Here is a 20059-nt window from a genome sequence, read left to right as displayed (position 1 = left end):
GCTGCATTTTAGCAGCAGCCACAGTGACACGAAAGACAAGCCGTGTTCTGAATGACAGCAGGCACACCACTAAATGAGGTATGTCTTGTTGGACTCGTCTGTACAACTCAGCTAACGGTGGTCACTATGCTGAAAAATAGTGTTTTGTAGATATGAGCTTGCTCCATCAAATAGTGCTATTGTGCTCTTTGTAGCACTTATAGTTTCCACAGAGATGAAGAGGAGGCACTCCATTCAGAATGACCCCCACATCAAATATAATTGTCACTCTGCTTATCAGCGTACATCTCTTCAAATCTTATCACTTACTTTATCACTTCTGTGCAATTTTTCCAGCCTTTAATTCATTTTATCGCTGTACCAAAGTCTTATTTAAGTAGGAATGTCTCTTGCCTAGCTATCAATGTATGCTGGAACAAATGTATGCTGCATCTCTCCTAACCTTATTACACACATTAGTGTGTGGATGTGGCGCTGAGGGACACAGTCGGGCACGGTGGGGATGGGCTGATGGGCTGATGGCTGAACCAGGTGATCTCAAGAGTGCTTTTATGAAACAATCTATGACATTTCTATTAAATAATCGATGAGTCCATGCCCTTTGCGGTCGCTCCACCGACATCACCCAACTCGCTGTCAGCGGGCCACACGACGGCTCGGCACTGAGGAGAAAATCGCCGCTCCCGGCAGCAGCGCGCCGCCCACTCGCTCAGAGGAGGAAAAGCCGCCTTGGGGCCGGGGCCGTACCACGCCGAGCCGAGGGGTGCCAGCGGGCCGATGGGGATCGCCCTCCGTTCCCTCAGCTCCCCTGCGGCCCCGCCTCGCGTTGCTCGGCCGCCCCATCCACCGGGGGCTGTCGGTTGAATCTCGGCGTGCAAGAATCTCCTGTCGGCTCTCAGCGGAGCCTGCGGCCCGCCCCGCCTTCCCTCCCCGACGAGGCCGAGTGTTTGTGGCCGGGCGAGGCCGAGCGGGAGGGGCAGGTGCGAGCCGAAGATGGCGTTCCCCGGGCAGCCGGCACCCGGCGGCGGTTACTATCAGGGCGGGGTGAGCGGGGCCGAGCCCGGGCGGCGGGCGGGATGAGGGGCACGGCGCCAAGGGGTGAGCGGTGAGGGGCGGCGGGACTGCGGGATCCGGGACACAAGGAGAAGGAAGGGGCCACATCAGCGCCTGGGAGAGGCTGAAATAGTACTAGAGTACGGCAGAGCCGAGGTGGTGCGGTAGAAGTGCTGTCAGGGTATGTAGCAGGGCTGCTCCGGACGTAATGCCTCCTGTTTTACTGTTCTCGGCCACGACGTCAGAGGCGGATGTTGGTGTGGCACAGAGGTGGAACCTTCCCACCAATATCCCTGTACTTGTTGTTGCCCTGTGACAGACGGCAGCAGAGGGCCAAGGCTGCCAGAATGGAATCTGACATGAAGTGCGGATTGTAGCAAAGGTGTGGGACTGAATTCATCCATGCGGAAAAAAATGGCACCTAGTGACATTCACTGACACCCACTGGACGTTTGTTTGGAGATCAAACAGAGGATGTGAGCACAGAGAGGCTGTGGGTGGTGCGTCTCAGCAGTGCTGGCAGCAGCAGTGGGGCACCTCTGGTGGCATCAGTTGTGTAACAGCACACAGGCTCTTGTTCATCGCTGGTGAAAATGCACAGTAAACAGCAGCAACTGTGCTGAAAAGCAGTATTTTGTAGCTGAGATTTTGCTCTTGTCAAAGAGTGTTACTGTGCTCTTTCTGTTATTGGTTCCGTGGAAACAAAGAGGAGGCATTACTTTCAGAGCGACCTCCTTATATAAAAGCACAGATTGATGCTTAAGTACAAATGTTATTATTTCATACACTTAGTGGAGTCATTACTTTAAAACTGATACATTTTCTTCTTGATTTCTGAAGTATGGAGCAGCTCCAGGAGGCCCAGCATTCCCTGGACAAGCTCAGGATCCTCTCTATGGTTATTTTACTGCAGTAGCTGGACAGGTAAACTTTCACAGTGTTATTTACTTCTTATCTTGGGAGGCAATCATTAGAAATGCCTAGTTTTTGCAGCAGGGAGAGCTCCATGGTTTCGAGTTACTGATAAATAGCTGACTGCTCTTACTTAGCCTGTCTGCCAAAATGCATCAGCACAGTCAAAGAGCTGGTTAGCATTGTTCAAACTGCATAGTTACTGCATAGCTACATAGCGGTACTGTATGAGATGCAGCTTTGCATATGCACAGCCTATGTATAGTTCCTGTTGTGACTCCATATTACTTGAAACATTGCAGCTGAATTGTGGCTCAGCCATTGGTTGGGTAATGCTGTTTTTGGAAAAGGAAGTCAGAAACAATGGGGAAATCAGCTGTGGAGGTGCTGTTACTAAAAGCAGGAAATGCCAGTAAGAAGGAAGTCATTGTATGATGAAGTAGCTTATTAGGGTCATAACTGTAATGGCAGTCTCTACTTGTGCCAGTATCCAGGTTTGCTTGTAGGACAGCATGACTACTCTTTCAGAGTAAAGGGCATTCACGGCTTTCTTCCCTTTGTAATCTCATATCCACAGGTACACGTAGTGACAGCATGTCACTATCAAATTCAGCAAACTTACTCATGTTTAAATTTTTAGATTGGGACTGTCATTTGGGTTATGGCTTTTTGTTCACATTGTTAATCCTTTCAATTAATAATGCTTCTTCCAGTCTATACATTATTTCTCTAACGTTGCATGTGCAAATACAGACCCTGTATTTTTGTAGTAAAGGTGAACGTTGGGTTAATTAAAGTGTTATATGTAAAGGCTCTCCAGTGAGACAGAGCCTGGGATTAATGACAGTTTCCTGCCAGCTTGGGTGCTTCTGCATTCAGGTGCAAACAGATTGTGTATCAGGAATCAGCATTTAGAACCTGTAACTGATGCTGGAAAAATGAGTAAGGTCCTGCTGTAAAGAAGAGAGAGGTATCAGCACACAGAGTGCAGTGCTATGGCAAGAGCTGGACCTAAATACTGTATAGACCACTCCTAGGCAGCTCAGGTGGGGCCTGGTTACTGAAAACCAGAAAGCTAGCGAGTCATTGGGTATGATCAGGTTATTACCTCAAGTACTTATGTTAGTATTCTAACATTTCTAATGGAAATAAATAGAGTAGCTATTAGCTTGTTTCATCCTTAGAATCAGAAGTCTGTTCCAGGGACCAGCACTTGTCCAGAAGCAAGAATTCTGTTAGGAAATCAGTGAAATCAAACATAAATTATCAGTTTTCACAGCCTGCTATGGAAGTCTACAAAAAACCACAACTCACAGTTCTCCAGTAGCTCTCCCTATAGAACTAGTAACATCTTTGGTAGTGCTTTGCCACTGTGTTGTTATTCTGCCTGACATGGAATGTTGCCTGAGCTTTCTTTTAAACTACTTAAAGTAGTTTACAACAGAAATCTTGCCTTGATTTGATGCATTGCTTTTGTTTATGGAAAGAAGTCAAATCCTTATGACTGACTCCATAGGAACTAATAACTTTTAATCTCTTTGCAAAGCCTCCGTGCCTTGTACGATCTAGCTCTTTAAACTCTACTTCAAAAGATGAAGGCCAAAGGCCAGGCCCTTTTATGGTAATGTAAACACAATTGTGCTTTTCTGTCTTACTTTCTACTCTGAAGCTATCCAGATCTGGCTTTTGTTTCAGAATGCACAAGGGTTCTGAAGATACATGCTTAGCATGCATGGCTAATTAAAATTATTATTTTATGCTTTAATTTTTCTGTGAGTGTAATGTTTCTGATACAACTAACTATATAGCTACGGTGATGGAATAGATTGGATGCAGCCCTGTTTTTCTGCTGCCATTAGTGTTGCATAAAACCAAAATGTTGTCTTCTTTTTCTAGACCATGACAAATATATTAACTACTCTTTTGCTAATAAATGATTCTTCATTTACTTTCCTATCTGGAGCTTAGTGGCTCTCTCTGTGTTAGGGAGGTTGGAACTTGATGATCCTTTGAGTCCCTCCCACCCCAAGCCATTCTACGATTCTGTGATTTCTGACAGTCATCTGTCTGTATCATTTAGACCATGCCATGCTATATCTCTATACCCAAAGAAAAAAAGAAGTAGAAACAAATCTGTTCTAAGTATGAAGCAGTGTAAAGTATTAAATAGGGGATAAAGAGTTGAAGTAACATTGCTTTAGGTGTTGGCAGATGAAGGTAATGACAGTGACATCTAGTAGGATACAAAACCTCCAGAGCAGTAGCAGGTAAAAAAGAGAAGTAGAATTGGCTCACCCCCTTCCAGTAACAGCTCAAGAAGAGTGTAGCCTCAATCCAGAGAGGTGGTGCTTCCTTGGCTGCTAACCCTCAAGTGAGGGTGAGGCAGGGTGGAGACTGACTCCTCCTCTGCTGGTCACACAGGTGCATTGCTTGTACCTAAGCGCCCTGTGTTAACCATGCCTTCTCACCTGGCGATCAGCAGTTGGCAATCCCCCTGCACATGTTCTGTCCTTGAATGAGATTAAATTATACTCAAACTGTCTGTGAACTGAGTTTCATGTTGGTTTTTAGGGAGCATAGCGTAGAATTGCAGTTCTCCTTTGTCAGTTTACTGCTGTCCCAGGTGTTTTCTCTGTTTGGCTCTAAGAGGTGTACTTGGGAAGGACATTGTTTTCCAAGCTGTGTGGATACAGATCTTTTTTGGTACTTGCTTGTTATTGTTTTTAAAACAGTTTGCTTTCTGCTTGTGTTTGTTCTGCTACCAGCTTAGTATCCCTAACAGCCTTTCTTTGTTTCTTTTCCTTTTTTCTTTAAATTTCTAAGTCTTGAGGCAGTCTTGAGAAGAGGATGTATACAATCTGGGTCCCAGGTTTTCTGCTGTAGCAATGAAATTGTAAATCTCTAAAGTGAAAGAAATACACGTTGAGCTTTGAGGAAACCTGCCTGTCCTATTCATGGTTTTGAGAACGCTAAATGTGAAAGGTAGTGCATGTTGCAAAAGTATCAGCTAAAGAAACGTCATTAGAGATAGGGGTCACTAATAGCATTTTGACATATAGCAGAAATAGAGACAGGTAATCAGTTGTTTCACAGAAGGATAAATGAATCAATGCCTACGGAAAAGGGAGTGGGTACTGGGAGTAACCAAACTGGGAGAGTGATTTAAAGCAATAGCTGATACATCTTCTGTTATCGAAAGGATGGACAAATAGATGCTGATGAGCTACAGAGATGTCTCACCCAGTCAGGGATTGCAGGAGCCTATAAACGTAAGTTAACAATTTCAACAAACAAAGCAACAATGCTGATGTGCACTAATTTTTATCCCATCTACTGGAGAGTGCTTGTAGTTGTGCTTTCTTCAGTCTCTTATTTGCATGGTGAAAAGGCTTTCTTTTCATGTGGACTACTTCGAACTGTAAATTCTCTGTGTTTAGTTCTGTGCACTTAGGGCTTCTCTTCAGCTGCCTTCGTTCTCCACTGCTGAGCTGTGCACTTTTGGTTTGCAATGGAAGTTGAGTTTTGTTACTGACCAAAACATTCTGCCCTGGGGCATAGCATTCCATTTACAACATTGAGTACAGTGAGCAAAGTGCCTCGTTAAAATAGTCTCTGTGCTAAAATATGAAGGACCACTTTGATTGAAACCCAAAACCTTTATGGATTGAGCTTAGAGCAAATTAATTTTATATGGAATTTGAAGTGTGTCCAGATTGTCTGCTGTCAGTGTTTCTAACAAGTAATGATTAAAGACTCCTGTTTGGATCGAAACGTGGTATGGCTTTGTACAGTGGAAGGGCCCATAAAAGATAGTATACGCTGCTTTATATTATAACAAGGAACTTAAAGTTAGATGAATAAAACTGAAATTGTCAAAATAATAATGATTTTCCTTTTTGTAATTTAAACAGCTTTCAACTTGGAGACATGCAGACTCATGATCTCAATGCTGGATGTATCCTTTATTATGGAGCATAAACATTTAGCATTATGCAAGCAAAGATAAGAGTACCTGAGGTTTGGGAAATGCTTAGCAGTTTCTATTCTGACTTCACTTGATATGTATTGTCATTGGGAACTACAGTGTTCTGTTCTTACACGTGTGCATTTTTACAGTTCTAATAAATCATTATCAGAACGATTTATATAAATCAGAATTCTAACAAATGAGTCTGTCAGCAATTTTATCTTTTTGTAACAAGTGACATCCCTGTAAGACTAGTGGGCTGTTTATCCACTGAATGTATGAACAGTCAGGTCTGACAGCCCAGAACAGAAGCTTGTGCAAATCACTCATTGTACTTTTCAAACTGGACAATCTGGTAATGTCCTAATGAATTAAGCTTCTGTCCTACACAGGCTGGAGATATCTAAGGCCCTCCTAAATCCTTGAATGAATTCATTCAGGTATCGAACAGGAGACTGCATGGCATTCAGCAGTACAACCTACGGAAGATTTAGATACACTGTGCAGGGTGGGAATATTTGGAGTTTTGTAGTTTAAGCTTAGTCTGTCGTGTTAAAATGTTTTGCTGCATAATAAGAGAGCAGGAATGAAACTGGGACGTCCAGTAACTTGGACAAACTGCTTGTGATACCAGAGATCTGATAATATTCTAATATTATTCCAACTTACGTTTTTGATTTGGCTTCTAATTTTACTTCACATGTGTATTGTATCTGTAGGAATTTCACTGCAGCAGGTAGAGGAGGAATTTCTTAAGCGAGTCACATCCATAAGGTGTAACTGAGAAGTGGGGATGGTGAGTCCCCTGACGTTTGGTTTTGGTCAGTGGCGTTACCTCCATTGGTGCTGAGGTTGCTTCAGTTAGTTTGCCATCACAGACGAAGTAATCACAAAACACCGTTAGCAGTGACCTTCAAAGAAAGAGTTTTCACCTGCAGATAATTAGAAAGCTGATCCCCATTTGACAGAGGGCTGTCTTGTTTTAATTTATGAAGGAAAGTTTTTCTGATCTTTGAAATCAGAGGGATATGTCTGGCACACTGGGATTTAATGAGTTTAAGGAGCTGTGGGCTGTGGTCAATGGCTGGAAGCAGCACTTTGTGAGCTTTGACAGCGATGGAAGTGGTACAGTGGATCGCCAAGAACTGGAGAAAGCCTTGACAAATATGGGTAAGCTGTGAAATTTCCTTGCTTCTGGTGCTGAGTTCCAGCATTCCCCCATAACTGTTGTCTCACTGTAGTAACTGATATACGGAATCCATTAAAAACATGCTCAGCTGTGTTAACATACCTGTCTGCAATACAGTCTTTCTGTTGTCTGATAGGATTTAGATTGAGCCCACAGGCAGTGTCTGCCATCACCAGGCGGTACAGCACTCATGGGAAGATCACATTTGATGATTACATCGCCTGCTGTGTGAAACTCAGAGCTCTCACTGGTACGTCAGATTACAGCCTTGTTAGCATCAGCTCTCTAATTAGATTTTATTAAATAAAAACATGTTACTCAGGTTTCTTATGTTTGACTTTTGTGTAACACGTAATAGGTTTATTTTACAGGCAGAACTGTAACAATTAAAGATGATGATTATTTAAGTCCCTGTTAGAAAAAATGGGCTAATAGAAGGTTTGTTCCACAGACTGGTGAAGCTGTGTTATCAATTTAGGAAACTGTATTTATTAATGGAACAGAAGGTGTTGTGGATGGCAAACATAGGGATCAGTTCAGGCTTGAATTGCTTTATTCCTGAGGTCTCATACTGGTGACTTTGAGATATTTTTTTCCTTCCCTTTGCTTTGCTCTGCTTTCATTTCTCATTTTGTTCGGTCTTGAACCTTGTGTTTTGCTTTAGAATGAAAGTGAGGAAGGTGAGAAATTCACATGAAAGGTTGTAGTATGAGGACTAATACAAACGGTGGACTCTCACAGTCAAGCACTTGCAATAGGCATGTAGCCAAAATAGTTAAAATAGAATGCGTTCTGATAAACTGAGTTGTAACTGAGTCGTTCTTACATCTCTTTTAATACCTTTGCAGATTGTTTTAGAAGAAGGGATACGTCTCAGCAGGGTTTTGTGAATTTCCAGTACGATGATGTAAGTGAACTTCAAGGAACCAGTTAAAATTATGGGATAGAACTAAGGGAAAACTTAAAAGTGCAATCAGACATTAATAATTGCAGTGAGTGCCTCTTGCCTATGATTATAGTATGTACTTGAGAGCACAGAGTTCTGGGGTTTCATTTCATTCAGCTCTGCTGGAGTTCAGCCGGGCAAAAGGGTTGGAACCGAGTATTCTATTACAAACTTTTCACACCTTTATAGTGGTGTTTCCTATTTCATTACGAGTTTTGTGTGGATTCCTTTACCAGTACCCTTCAAAACAATGTAACACTTGCTAACATCGCTTGGACTTTGTTTCTTTGTTTTAATGCGTGGTGGGCATTTTTCCTGGGAAAGACTTTGGGGAGGTGGTGGAATGGACCCAGCAAATGGTACAATGTCAGCCTTGTAGGTCTTGGCTTCCTGGCTGTTTGTATCCATGTGAGATGATCAGAACAGTGCATTCAAGTAGTTCTGTGTTGTGGTTGATAAGGAGATAACTTTAATTGACTATTAGTTGGTTTTCATGTGTAATTACCAAGCTTTATTGCTCCTGGACTGAATTTGTTCACAGTAGGAGGAAAAAAAAAGCAACTTTTTTCTAATAAGTGATTTTTATTTTTTTTTCCAGTTCATACAGTGTGTTATGAGCATCTGAATCGAAAGGGAACGTGGACGATCACAGTTATCATCCCAGTTCGTGCTTTGCTTTGCCAAGTTAGCACATGATCGCGTGCCTCTATGTTGGAAATGATGTATTTTCTGAAGGTATTGCTTGACACACTTGTTCAGTTTTGATAATGAATATGAACTAATCATACACTGTCTTGTGTAACTTCCAACCTGTTGCTGTTAAAGATGTTTTATTTTCATGAGCTCCTAAGGCACAATGCATAACAAAGATTATGGACATATTATGTTTTTCTGTAATTACTTTTTTTCCTGTGATTCACTAAAAAATGTTCCTGGAGTGAAAGCTGCCACCCTCTGTTTTCAACAATATCATGCAGATGGCATAAGGGAACATTCTTTTGTCTTTGGCGATGCAAGACATATAAAAGCTGAAAGAGTTGGCTTTGGTATGGCGTCTCTCATCTGTTAGAACATGAAGGTAAAACTTAAGGTGCTTGTTTTGACAGCTGGGCATTTTTAAGATGAGGTCATTGACACCATGCGCTGAGTGTGAGACCGCCTGTTATGGCTCCTCATAAGCAGGAATAAAATAAAACATAGCAGAGAACTCTTCCAACAGTGTGCCCTTCTCTGGGGCTGTTTGTTTCAGTAAGATTCTTGCTCTCTTTGTGTCACTACATAAAACATTTTAAAACAAAAAGTGTGCTGTGTCAGTTTATACATCACCTTTAACTTTGAACTTTAAGTTGCCAGACTGCAGTGACATGTCTGTGTTTTTCTGTCCTTCTCTTTAAACCTTAGTAAGCACCTTCCTGTCTTTTTATGCTAACTCGCATGCAAAGTCTGAAACCACTCCCACCTATTTCAGATGGAGTTTCTTCATAAAAATCTTTATTTTTCATTGTAACGGTGCTGTGTTTTAGATCTGTGGCTCAAATGGTGTTAATAGTGCCCAGGTGTTTTATCTGTTGCTGAGTAGTGTGTGCACAGCCAGGGCTGCCTCTGCTGCTCACCCCACAACTCCAATGAGAGGTTGGAGGAGGGACACAGCCAGGAATGCTGACCTGAGCTGACCAAAGCCATGTTCCAAAACCATGGTGTTCTTTATATATTATACAGGGAAGGTTCAGGTTAGATATAGGAGGAAGTTTTTCACACAGAGGGTGGTGACACGCTGGAACAGGTTGCCCAAGGAGGCTGTGGATGCCCCATCCCTGGAGGCATTCAAGGCCAGGCTGGATGTGGCTCTGGGCAGCCTGGTCTGGTGGTTGGTGACCCTGCACATAGCAGGGGGTTGAAACCAGATGATCATTGTGGTCCTTTTCAACCCAGGCCTTTCTGTGATTCTATGATGATACGATTTTTGTTTTGCTTTTTTTTCCACACTCTCTGGTGTGATTAAAAAAGACCAAAACCAAGACCCCAAGTCTTTTTCCTCACTTGAACCAATCACCTACTGGGCTGTAACGTGCTGCAAGAACAACAGGGTTATCTTCATGGATCTTGTAAACACAAACAGAGAAAGCTGTAAAGCAAAGAGTTCAAGAACCAGGAGCTAATTCTAGTTTACCAAAGAAATCATTGCCTTCCATACACACTTCAAAAACCCAAGGTGTTCACTTTCTGCTTTTAAACACGAACAAAGATAATCATTAAGGTTACTAAGGAGCGAGCATACAGCACTGTCACAACTTTAAACATTGCTTTCCCGTTATAGTAGATTAAACAGTAACTCAGAATTGAGGTTTTCTATTTCGTTGAAGGCACACTTGAATGAATCCTTACATGATGCTACATGGGATGATTATTCTTGATCTTCATAAAAACAACTAAGAATGGTTTGAAATAGACATATTTTTTCCAGGTCGCTCTCAGGGCTGCATACCTAAGGAACGGCAGGACCAAAGAGATCTTTAAAGCAGGATGTCGGTGTGCTAAGTACAATAATTTAAGTAAGAAGGAAAATACACACATAGTCTTTGTCGTTGAAATTCACTTTACTGATGTTACAGTATGTTAGTAACATTGAAAACCACAGGCATTTGTATTAAATACTCTCATAGAAGTAGATATGTGATGCTGTTGTTAAAAGTGAGCAAGAATTGAGAACCCCAAATTACAGCCATCTTATTTTATAAAAAGCAACGTTTTGTTCAGCTACATGAAAGCCAGATTCATTCACTGCAACAGCCCAATGCCTGTAACGCTGACGATAAAAGTATCACGCTCAAAGATGGGAGCTGTGAATCGCAGTGCTTCATTTTGGTGTCTGTCACAATCTGATGTTTCTGTTACTCCACGTACAATTTTTAATGGATTTTAACTAGCAAAGACGACAATGTGACATAGATTGGTTGTTTCTGCTGACATCAGCCCAGCCCCAATGGTGAAACAATTCTCACCTCTCCGAATGTTTTATCTGCCAGAGCTAGGAGTGGAAAAACAGCTTTATCTTACAGCCATGTCCAGGCTTAACATCGACACAAAGTGAAGCCAACTGGGAGGCAGCGTTCAAAAGCTCTGCAGAATAGAAGTGGTGGTGTCGTATGGAGTGTTTTCTCCAGCAGGTTAAAAATTCGGTAACGCTTCGCTATTCTGAAAAAAATACTTTGCATTTACGCGACAATAAAAATAAGTATTGTACTCTATATAAAACACTACCGACTGGAGTACATCTTCACCCTTCAGAAGGGAAAAATCAGGTTATATATTCACAGTTTGAATACGTTCTGGCTGTATTTCCAAGCATAAAATGGCAGATGGTTTACACAGGCAGTGAGCAGGAATCCTTGTACCAGTCACCAAAATAAGCCAGAGCTTACTGTTATACGGAGCCTTACAATACTGTGTGATTAGCTGCTAGCACCACTATACTTACAAGGTCAGTCAAGCCTATGTACAGAATTCCTAACTGGGCTGTAAAAATAGACTCTCCATGCTGAATCAGAATATATAAGGTCTTAAGGCCTCAAGACTTTTTTTTTTTTTTAATAACCAAAACTTCTGTTTTAACTTTTCTTAATTACAGGAGAAAGTTAAAAAAATAGCTTGTTGCTATGACATTGTATGCTCCAGTAATTAATAGCATGACACCTAGAACTCTCCCTTCAGAGGGCTGCTCTGCATTTCATTATCTTGCTGCTGCGCTGTATTGCCATTGCAGCCATTGCAGCCCGCGTAACCAAAGTTTTCAGAGTTTAAAGCTGCTTTAGCTGAAGTACTTCTTAAACAGAACTGAAAACAGCAAACCCAGCAAGGTGAGCCAACTTAAAAGTCAGGTACAACATTTCTCATGTTCTGAACATCGTTTCAATTACTCGCCTGGGATAAAACATTTACGTGGATGGTTATAGTGTGTTTCTAACCAGCTGCAGCTCTGGGATGACACGGTACAACCTGCTGGCTGGAAGAGTTAATGTTACCAAAGCTTTGGTTTGATCAACTTCCATACCCCAGGCACCAGAAATACTTTCTGTGAGCTAACTTGGAAAAGATTTGGGTCAAAGGAATGTTTTAGTGTCTCTGAGAGAACATTTCTTGTTTCTGATGAAATTGCACTTAAGCATCCTATTATTTGTGCTGCCACTGCATCTGCACAGCCAGCTTCACTGCTTTCCTTCTTTCCTGCTCTGTCCATAGCAGGACAGCTGTTTGCACATGGGAACGTCACCCCACCATGCAGACGCGGCACGGCAAACTGTACAAACGCGTGCAGTTTGATCATATTCATCTCCAGGAAATCAGACAGAAGACAAATCTCATTTTGCTGCTAAATGTCACATGGTTTGGAAGCCACGCAAACAGTGAGGAGTCGTCAGCGGTCTGATGGATGATCCATTTGGAGGAGACCAGAATGCTCAAGTTCTTACAAAATGAAGTAAATCAACCTTACTTTGTGGTTGATAAAATTGGCCCAAACAGTGATAATGATGCAGATGTTCAGATGGCTTAAAGGAAGAATTAGATAGATAGAGATAGCCTTGAGACTTGGAGCAAGAGAAATGGGACACAGCACAACTTTTAGGTTACAGTGATCAAAGAAAGTGACTTCTTCCAAAACACCAGAGAACCACCAAATGGTTTTACCAGTGCAAACGAGACACAAGGCTCTCTCACCCATGCTGTAACACGAGCAAAAAGCACTGGAGAGACCTTACCAGGTCTGGGTGGAAAGACAGTTAACCTGCAGCTTTCTTATCATAGCTAACCAACATGAGAGGCTGCTAGTGGATTTGGAAGTGCTTTTTAGTAGGAGTGGAAAGGGAAGAGAGGGAAGGAGAACTTCTGCATGCTGAGTTTTACACTTGAATTTGTTAAGTTTGCTTACAACATCTAGATATGGGATTTGATAACAGAGCAATTGCTAAGAGCTCACCTATTATCACATAGGCTTATGGAGTCTCATAAATGTTTCACGCTATAGCCTGTTAGCAAAATCTAACTTTAAGTATTCTCTCATTCCATCAGATCCTTTAGCACACTGAGGATGTCCATGATACAATGACTGCAAAGCTGGTCTGCATTTGTAGTATATGCCTTCCTATATTAATGTACAGACCTACTCTTAGCCCTGGTTTTGAAAACTATTGTTTCAATTGATGTTGACAAGACCACTCAGTTCATTTAAAACCAGCAAGTGATTCAGGTAAGAGGACTTCAGTACACCAGCTCAACACAATTTCTTTCTCTTTAATTGAGGCTATAGCCCAAAGGCCCATTTGTTCATTAGCACAATCAAAATTAACTAATGAGTACATCAGCCGAGCAGGGTCAGCATATCATTAATCAGGAACAAAACTCTTAAAACCTGTCACTGTCTTCAAAGATGCATCTCACACTTCTTATCAGCCAACAAAATTATATGTAAATTCTCAGTCCCAACCATTACTGGTAAAATGCCTGAGCGCATTCACCAAATGGCAACAGCACGGATTAATGAATTTCTCATCTCAACAAATCCAGCATTAGCAGGTAGATTTTTAGTTGTTGAATTGCAGCATCACTGTGCAGCCTTATTATCTGAACAGAGTCTGTATTTTCCAGTCTCCATCAGTTAGCGATATTAATCTTACTTTAAATTACTCACGGTTCTTCTCCCACATGTTGAAATACAAGGCTAGGATTAGTTTAGCTCATCCTGCTGTTTGTATGCTCGTATGGACAAGTAATTATAATGTATTTGAGAATAACCGATAACCTCCCCATTTCAGCTTATCTGGATATTCAGCATAGCTGGCAAAAACGAGTCTGTGTCTGAAGGAGTCAAAATGACTGAACTATCTTACTAACTGTGCAAGTACTCTATTTTAGACTACATGAGGTATTATGCAGCTATTTATATTGCTATTGCCAGTGTAACCAACTACTGTGGGTAAAGATACTTGCAGGCATCTTCAAGGTTACTAATCTGGCAGCTTTCAACACATTTTAAAAGTAGGAAAGCACAGAGTGCAAGCAAACAGCTTCCTCTTTGGCCTCCAATGGCATTAGAGGCTTTCAGAGCCATACACGTTCAGGCTTTGTGCCATGACAAGGTATCCAGGCTGCCAACTTGATGCATGATTTTCTGCAGAAAGATTCTGCAAAAAAAAATAAAAAATGAACGTTTTGTGATGTTCTCACTCTAGACAATCAAAGTGAAAGTCAATGTTTATTAAACTCGGAAGTCATAACTGGACTTCCAGTTACTACATAGCTCCAAATGTGAATGTGACTGTTAAAGGTAACGCTACAGACACAACTGGATCATGATATGCTACGAATGTATTATACCAAAACATGTAAGAAGCAGTAAGTACATCGTACGTTGAGGATACAGTCAGGAGAGCCATTTGTTTTCAAAACAAGAGCTATGAACATTACACAAACAGCCAATGCGTTACATCCAGTTCTGTTTGCCAAATCTTGCTGCTTCTTTGATAAGGCAGAATGGAAAGGGAAGAGTAAAGGGTGGTGAATATGAAATATGCACAGAAATCTCACAAGATTATTTAAAATCACATGCTAGTTTGTAACCAAACAAAATATCGCAAAAGGCACGTGATGAACCGTCCAGTTATTAGAGACAAATTACGAAGACAAAAGGGGAAAGCAGCTTAGAGGCAACAGAATAACAGAGCGGCTATCAGGTAGTGCCATTTCCTAATTGAGGTGAACTCCTTCAGGGCTCTGCTCAACTTCCAGCAGAATCGATAACAGACTTTCTATTGACTTCAGGTGATAATGGCTCAGGCCCTAATTTCACAAGCTATGCACTATCAACTACTTTTAATCCAGTTACCTACATTCAAAGTAAATCTCTGCAAAAAAATATTCTTCTGTGCTGATAGCTATTCACTCGTCACAAAAGTGCAGAATCTTTTCCTATAGCAGTTACTAATGGCTGGCTCTTTCAACACCTTCTGCCTTGTACTTCGTACTCACTCATATTCGCCTTTCTATAAAATACTTACCAGAACCTGTTGACTGTGAAGGAAATCACTGGAACTCCAGGGTCAACATTTTGTTACAGTCCAACAAACAGCCTAATCATAAAATATAGTGCTTCTAAAAATCTTATATATTTTATAGTTGCTGACATCTTTAAACATTTCTTACTTTAATCTTACATATATCCAACTTTATTCACTTACTTAAAAGTTAAAAAAATATATTAAGAGGCTGAAAGTGTTGGCTTTGCTTCTTAAAGGAAATGCATGAAAGAGGTAGAAGATTCAGAAACACTGTAGATCTTCCCATTGGGATAATATCTAATTGATAATTCAACTGTTGGGCAAGGTATTCAACTGCACCATACAGAATCAGGTGTGTTGTCCTGTAATGGCACTACTGGAAGCTGAGAATTTATCATTTTTGGAGAGCTGGAGAATTATAAATTGCTTTAACATGGTTCAGTTTTCTTAATGGAAATGTCCACATTTGTTTTAGAACAGACACCCTTTAGAAGTCTCAGTATTCGAAACCTAACTATCCATCGATTCGGGAGACCAACATCCCCATGGTAAAAGTGTTGGGATTTTTTCCCATTTTTTCTGGCTAAACTCACTTGTACTCAGTTTATGGCCCCCCCAGAATGTCAAGGGGACATCAGGGGCAGCAAGCAGAGCGATTGAGCACACGGTAATGAGACTCCACAAACAAATGAAAAGACAGCAATGGAACTGGCCACTTGCCCAGCATTGGTATTATCTAGTGCAGTGAAATCGTTAAGCTTCTCATAAGTTACACCTTCTCATCCAAAACAGCATCTGAAGTGCTCTATCAGAAATACACAGCAAGTCTTGCCAGAGGACTTCACATCACCACATCCTGAATTGAGTATGTAGAAGTATTCCCAGATTCCCAGGAAGTTTGTACTGCATGTTCAAGGCTCTGTCTCTGTTGTCAGCGGGATCGTTCCTGATCGCCCCAGTGTCGGGTAGGGTCATCTCACTGAACAGCCCTTTTCTGGCTGCTTCCCCTTACGATGATTTAAGACAAAGTGCCACCATACCGATTCCTGCATTCCGCCATACAATTGAGATTGTCAGTTACTTAGAAGATAGTACAGATTTTGGTCAAACACCAGTTTCTGAGATGTGGTTTTACAGTACTGTACTTTCTGTATTTCCAAAGTTGTCTGCTCACATACTAGAAAATTTGAAGTGTGATGATGTTAGTCATGTTTCTTTAGGCATTTGGCAAAATACACTTATGTATAACAGCTATTTTTGACATTATCAAATGTTTACATATATACAACCTGTATACTGAGATTATAAACACGTAAGGTAAAAAAAAAAAAAAAAAGACATAATCCTTGTTTGTTTGATGTTTAGGTTCAAAGAGTTGCCTTTCAAAGCTTGAAATCCTGTAAAAAAAATCCTACATTTCTTACTTCTGCATGCTAATTTCTACTACAGTATGTTGTTTATCCCTTACATGTGGAAAGCGAAGAACACAAGGTTCATGCACACAGCGTACAAGTTTACATCGGCCAGCTTCTCCTGAGTGCACGTTCCCAAGGCTGGTCAGTGTGACCTGGAGCTGAACTAAGCCAAGGGAAAACCCCAACCCTCTCCCAGGCGGGATGTGGGGTGAGCGTGTCTGGTACCGTGCAGAACAGCCTCGTCACGTCCATCTAATGGTCCCCTGGTAGGTGGGATGGTTTGGGTTCTTTACATCAAGTCTGTAAAATTCTGCTTGATCAAAAAAACAAAAACAGAAGGAAAAAAAGAGACTGCTTTTTCCCTTCCAGATGAGAGAAGGTTCTCATCGTGGTCACGGGCATCTGTGATCTTTTGAATTGTCTGAAGAGCAGATGAATGTGCAACGACTCAGTGGTGCTGAGTTTGTACAGAATTTAAAGCAAACAGTCCTTGCGTCATCCCAGGAAAACGGTGCAGCTAAATGGAAGTCTCCCATAGCTGGAGAGGCAAAAAAAGGGACATAAACACACATTATACACAAAGATATACAGCCTGCTACCCAACAGGGGTGACTGGGAAGCACCTACACTGCCTGCCCAGAGCTGTCCACTGGCCCAGGCAGACCCTTTGCTCGTTCCATGTATTGGGTATGTCCACACACGTCAAGCAGGCCTGGAGCTCCCCACACACTGAGCATCCCGGTGCTGCCCCAGGCCGCTCCCTGCCCAGCACAGGGCATAGGCAGAGCCTGCAGCACCCATCTGCAGCATCCCACTCAGTTCTTTCTCTAATAAAAGGACGGAGAGCAGTGGTGGGAATCACACTGCAAGCTGTCACAAGCAACACACCTGAAGTAAATTTTGAAGGGGTTTTGCTCATTCAAATATCTGCTGTCTGGGCTGACTCAGACTTTGCACTGCCTCTTGGTAGCAGCTGGAAATCTCATTCCAGAGGCTTCAGCCCACCATGAGGAGCAGAAAAAGCCTTTCCAGGTCTACCAGGGACTGATGCATGCCCCTCACATCCTGCTCAGCTGCAGCTTATTCACTTTTCCATCACTTAGGAAGCCATCCCCCAGCCCAGATGTGCATCTCTGGCTGTTTGGCTGGAAGGCCAAGGAGGGGAGCCAGACCGCTCTCCTCAGCCCCAGGCTGCCCCAGGCAAGCTTCCAGCTTGAAAGAGAAGTGCTGAAATCTGGGCTTGAGGTGTGAGTGCCGCCTAAATAAGTATCTATAAACACAGCCCTCCAAGACTGCTCTAATCTGTGTTTGAGGCTCAGCCCTCAGCGGCTGCTTGAGCTACAGATCCAAGGAAACGCCAGCTCTGCTCTCACTGTTTCTCAAAGATCTGCCTCACTTCCCTTTTGCAGAGCGACCAGTAAATTACACCAGCAACAAAAAGGCAGAGAAGAGGGACACGTACCCTGGCACTTTGCCTGTTTGCTTTCTTCTCCTCGTCAGGAAGCGGTGGCATTGGATAAGGGTATTTTCTGCTGGAAGCAATAGATCCAGTGGATGAAGATGGGGACTTTGCAGGAGACAGTGTCCTGAGATGTTGAAACACAAAATAAATGTCATGGCTTCACGTCCCAGCACTGCAACAGCAACTGCCATTACTCTGAAGCTTGGTTCAGAATCAAGTGTGTTGTCTATTATTAATTCAATACTGGGGGGACAAAGTCATCTGATCAGTAGTCTAATCATTTCATGACTATAAATAAAGGTATTTATAGCTCTCGGGAACACTGGAGGAGAAAATAAAATTTCCTACTTATTAGAATCGTATTGCATATAAAACAAATGATTTCTTAAACTGATTTACATGCTAATGTACTTAATCATTTGAAAATTAACAGAACTAAAAGACATAGTGTTATGAATCCTAAATTGAAGCAGTCATAGTATAAATACAAACTGAACAGTGTTTCCTGCCAGTGGATGACTAAATGGCAATTATCAGATGTTAAACATATCTTACACACCTCCTGTATTGATACAAACATAGCAAATAAATCTATTATAACAATGCATTAATTTACACATAGGCATGCACTTGGAGGCCAAACTGTTAGTCGTGAAGGAACAAAGGCATATACAAAGTGCTAATAACAAATTATTGGACATGCAAGCATCATACAGTGCATATTGTTCCAGCCAAAGAAAGAGTCTGATGAGAATATACAAAAATGGACTGATTAGTCAATGGCAATCAGCATTTCTGTACAAGGTGAGTAGAGTAAGCGGGAGCAAGTAAATGTTTGAATCACATGAAAGGCATTTGTTTCGAGTCAATAAGGCAGCGGCACATTATTGACTGAAATTTTATACCCAAGAAAAAAATTCTAATGCTTCTGATTTGAGAATCTGCACTTCTCCCACTTGAGAGGTTCCTATTAGGCTCAAAATCTGGGCAGAATAAAAGGGGAAAAAAACAAAAAACAAAACCCAACAACCAAAGCTTGAAATATAAAACGAGAACCCCCCCCCCTCCAGCCTTTTGCTCTGTTCTGCAGACTGAGGGCATTTTTCTAAGGAGGCCTCCCACGAGTGCAGGCACATCTCCCAGAGCCTCCCTGAGCACTGCTGCCTATGCTGCCTACCATCTCCTGCATGTCCCTGATGGAAGCACTCCCTCAGTCCCCTCAGACAGACTCCCAACCCACACACACATAGCAGGGGCTGAGCAGCTGTAGGCCCCAGTGCTGAGCACCACAGATAGCAAGGAGCCCCAGGGAGCAGCCCTGTCTGACAGCTGATGGCCTTATCTCTGGGATCCGTAGGATCAGGTCCTTCTGTCTAGAGAGGGCTATGGACAAGCCAGGGGCTCTTTTGTGTCTGGAACTGTCTTGCACCTCTGTTATTTAAGTGAAATCATTCACCTTTAAATAATTATTCTTTTATTTTGGACTAGCACGTTGTTTCCTCCTGTCTGTAACTCCCTACCACAACACGTTCTCTTGTCTGCCATACAAACAATGATCAATGATAGCCATGGGCAACAAGGTATCAATGGAAGTTATACGGTCACAGCTCTCCAGTCTGGCTCATAATACTATAATGTCTCACGCCTCTAAACAGCAATTAGAAATTTGGAGTCAGTACAGTTACCCAAAGATTGAAAAGTACATCCTGAACACATGAACTCTGATCAACCATTAGGATGAACTGGACATTTTCAGGGGAAAAATAAAGATTAAATAGCTACTGCTGTGTAAAACAGGGAATTCATCTGCCCAGCATCACAGATCTGGGCACCAAACCGCAAAGCAACAAAACAGGTGATTTCTCAAATCTGTGGATTTTACCTAACAGATTCAGCAGGATTTAACATCTTGATGGGTAAAGTTCTAATGATGCACCTGAAGATTAGAAGCAAAGAACCAAGCAAGTCAGATCTTGCTTGGTAATCCCTATGAGAAAGCTGTTTATTTGTGCAGGTACCATGGTTGCCTCCTGCATATTATAGGCTCTTCCTATGGCATCACT

At 42.0% G+C, this 20059-nt stretch overlaps 2 protein-coding genes across 16 annotated transcripts in view; one reads left to right on the top strand and one right to left on the bottom strand.

Annotated features, from left to right (window-relative positions):
- Positions 1 to 571: 571 nt before the first annotated feature.
- SRI (sorcin) lies at positions 572 to 9367 on the top strand. 2 transcript variants are annotated; one of them, XM_015853506.2, is made up of 8 exons: positions 911 to 1044; positions 1894 to 1977; positions 5165 to 5234; positions 5877 to 5920; positions 6955 to 7102; positions 7258 to 7371; positions 7970 to 8028; positions 8666 to 9367. In XM_015853506.2, exons 1-8 carry the CDS (start codon positions 994 to 996, stop codon positions 8690 to 8692), a joined length of 597 nt encoding a protein of 198 aa, XP_015708992.1. In that variant the 5' UTR covers positions 911 to 993; the 3' UTR covers positions 8693 to 9367. The 2 variants fall into 2 exon arrangements, with proteins under 2 accessions (XP_015708991.1, XP_015708992.1); XM_015853505.1 differs by lacking the exon at positions 5165 to 5234 and having other exon boundaries at positions 572 to 980.
- Positions 9368 to 10645: 1278 nt separating this feature from the next.
- The window catches only part of ADAM22 (ADAM metallopeptidase domain 22), a 124461-nt gene continuing 115047 nt past the window's right edge, over positions 10646 to 20059 (bottom strand). For all 14 annotated transcript variants that reach the window (XM_015853462.2, XM_015853463.2, XM_015853465.2 and 11 more), the window contains 2 exons: positions 17997 to 18120; positions 10646 to 17072 (listed from right to left, as the gene is read on the bottom strand). In XM_015853462.2, coding sequence (XP_015708948.1) covers positions 17052 to 17072; positions 17997 to 18120 — 145 coding nt within the window. In that variant the 3' untranslated portion in view covers positions 10646 to 17051. The remainder of the gene's footprint in view (positions 17073 to 17996; positions 18121 to 20059) is intronic.

This window comes from Coturnix japonica, chromosome 2 (assembly GCF_001577835.2).
Source record: "Coturnix japonica isolate 7356 chromosome 2, Coturnix japonica 2.1, whole genome shotgun sequence".
Lineage (NCBI taxonomy): Eukaryota > Metazoa > Chordata > Aves > Galliformes > Phasianidae > Coturnix > Coturnix japonica.
Note: the sequence above shows the minus strand (reverse complement) of the source record. Positions and strands in the feature narration are given on the sequence as shown.

Coding starts and splice junctions, on each gene's coding strand:
- SRI (XM_015853505.1), top strand. CDS start 587: ATGAGTCCATGCCCTTTGCGGTCGCTCCACCGACATCACCCAACTCGC. Junction 1,978..5,876: donor TTACTGCAGTAGCTGGACAG/GTAAACTTTCAC, acceptor TAATTTAAACAG/CTTTCAACTTGGAGACATGC. Junction 8,029..8,665: donor TGAATTTCCAGTACGATGAT/GTAAGTGAACTT, acceptor TTTTTTTTCCAG/TTCATACAGTGTGTTATGAG.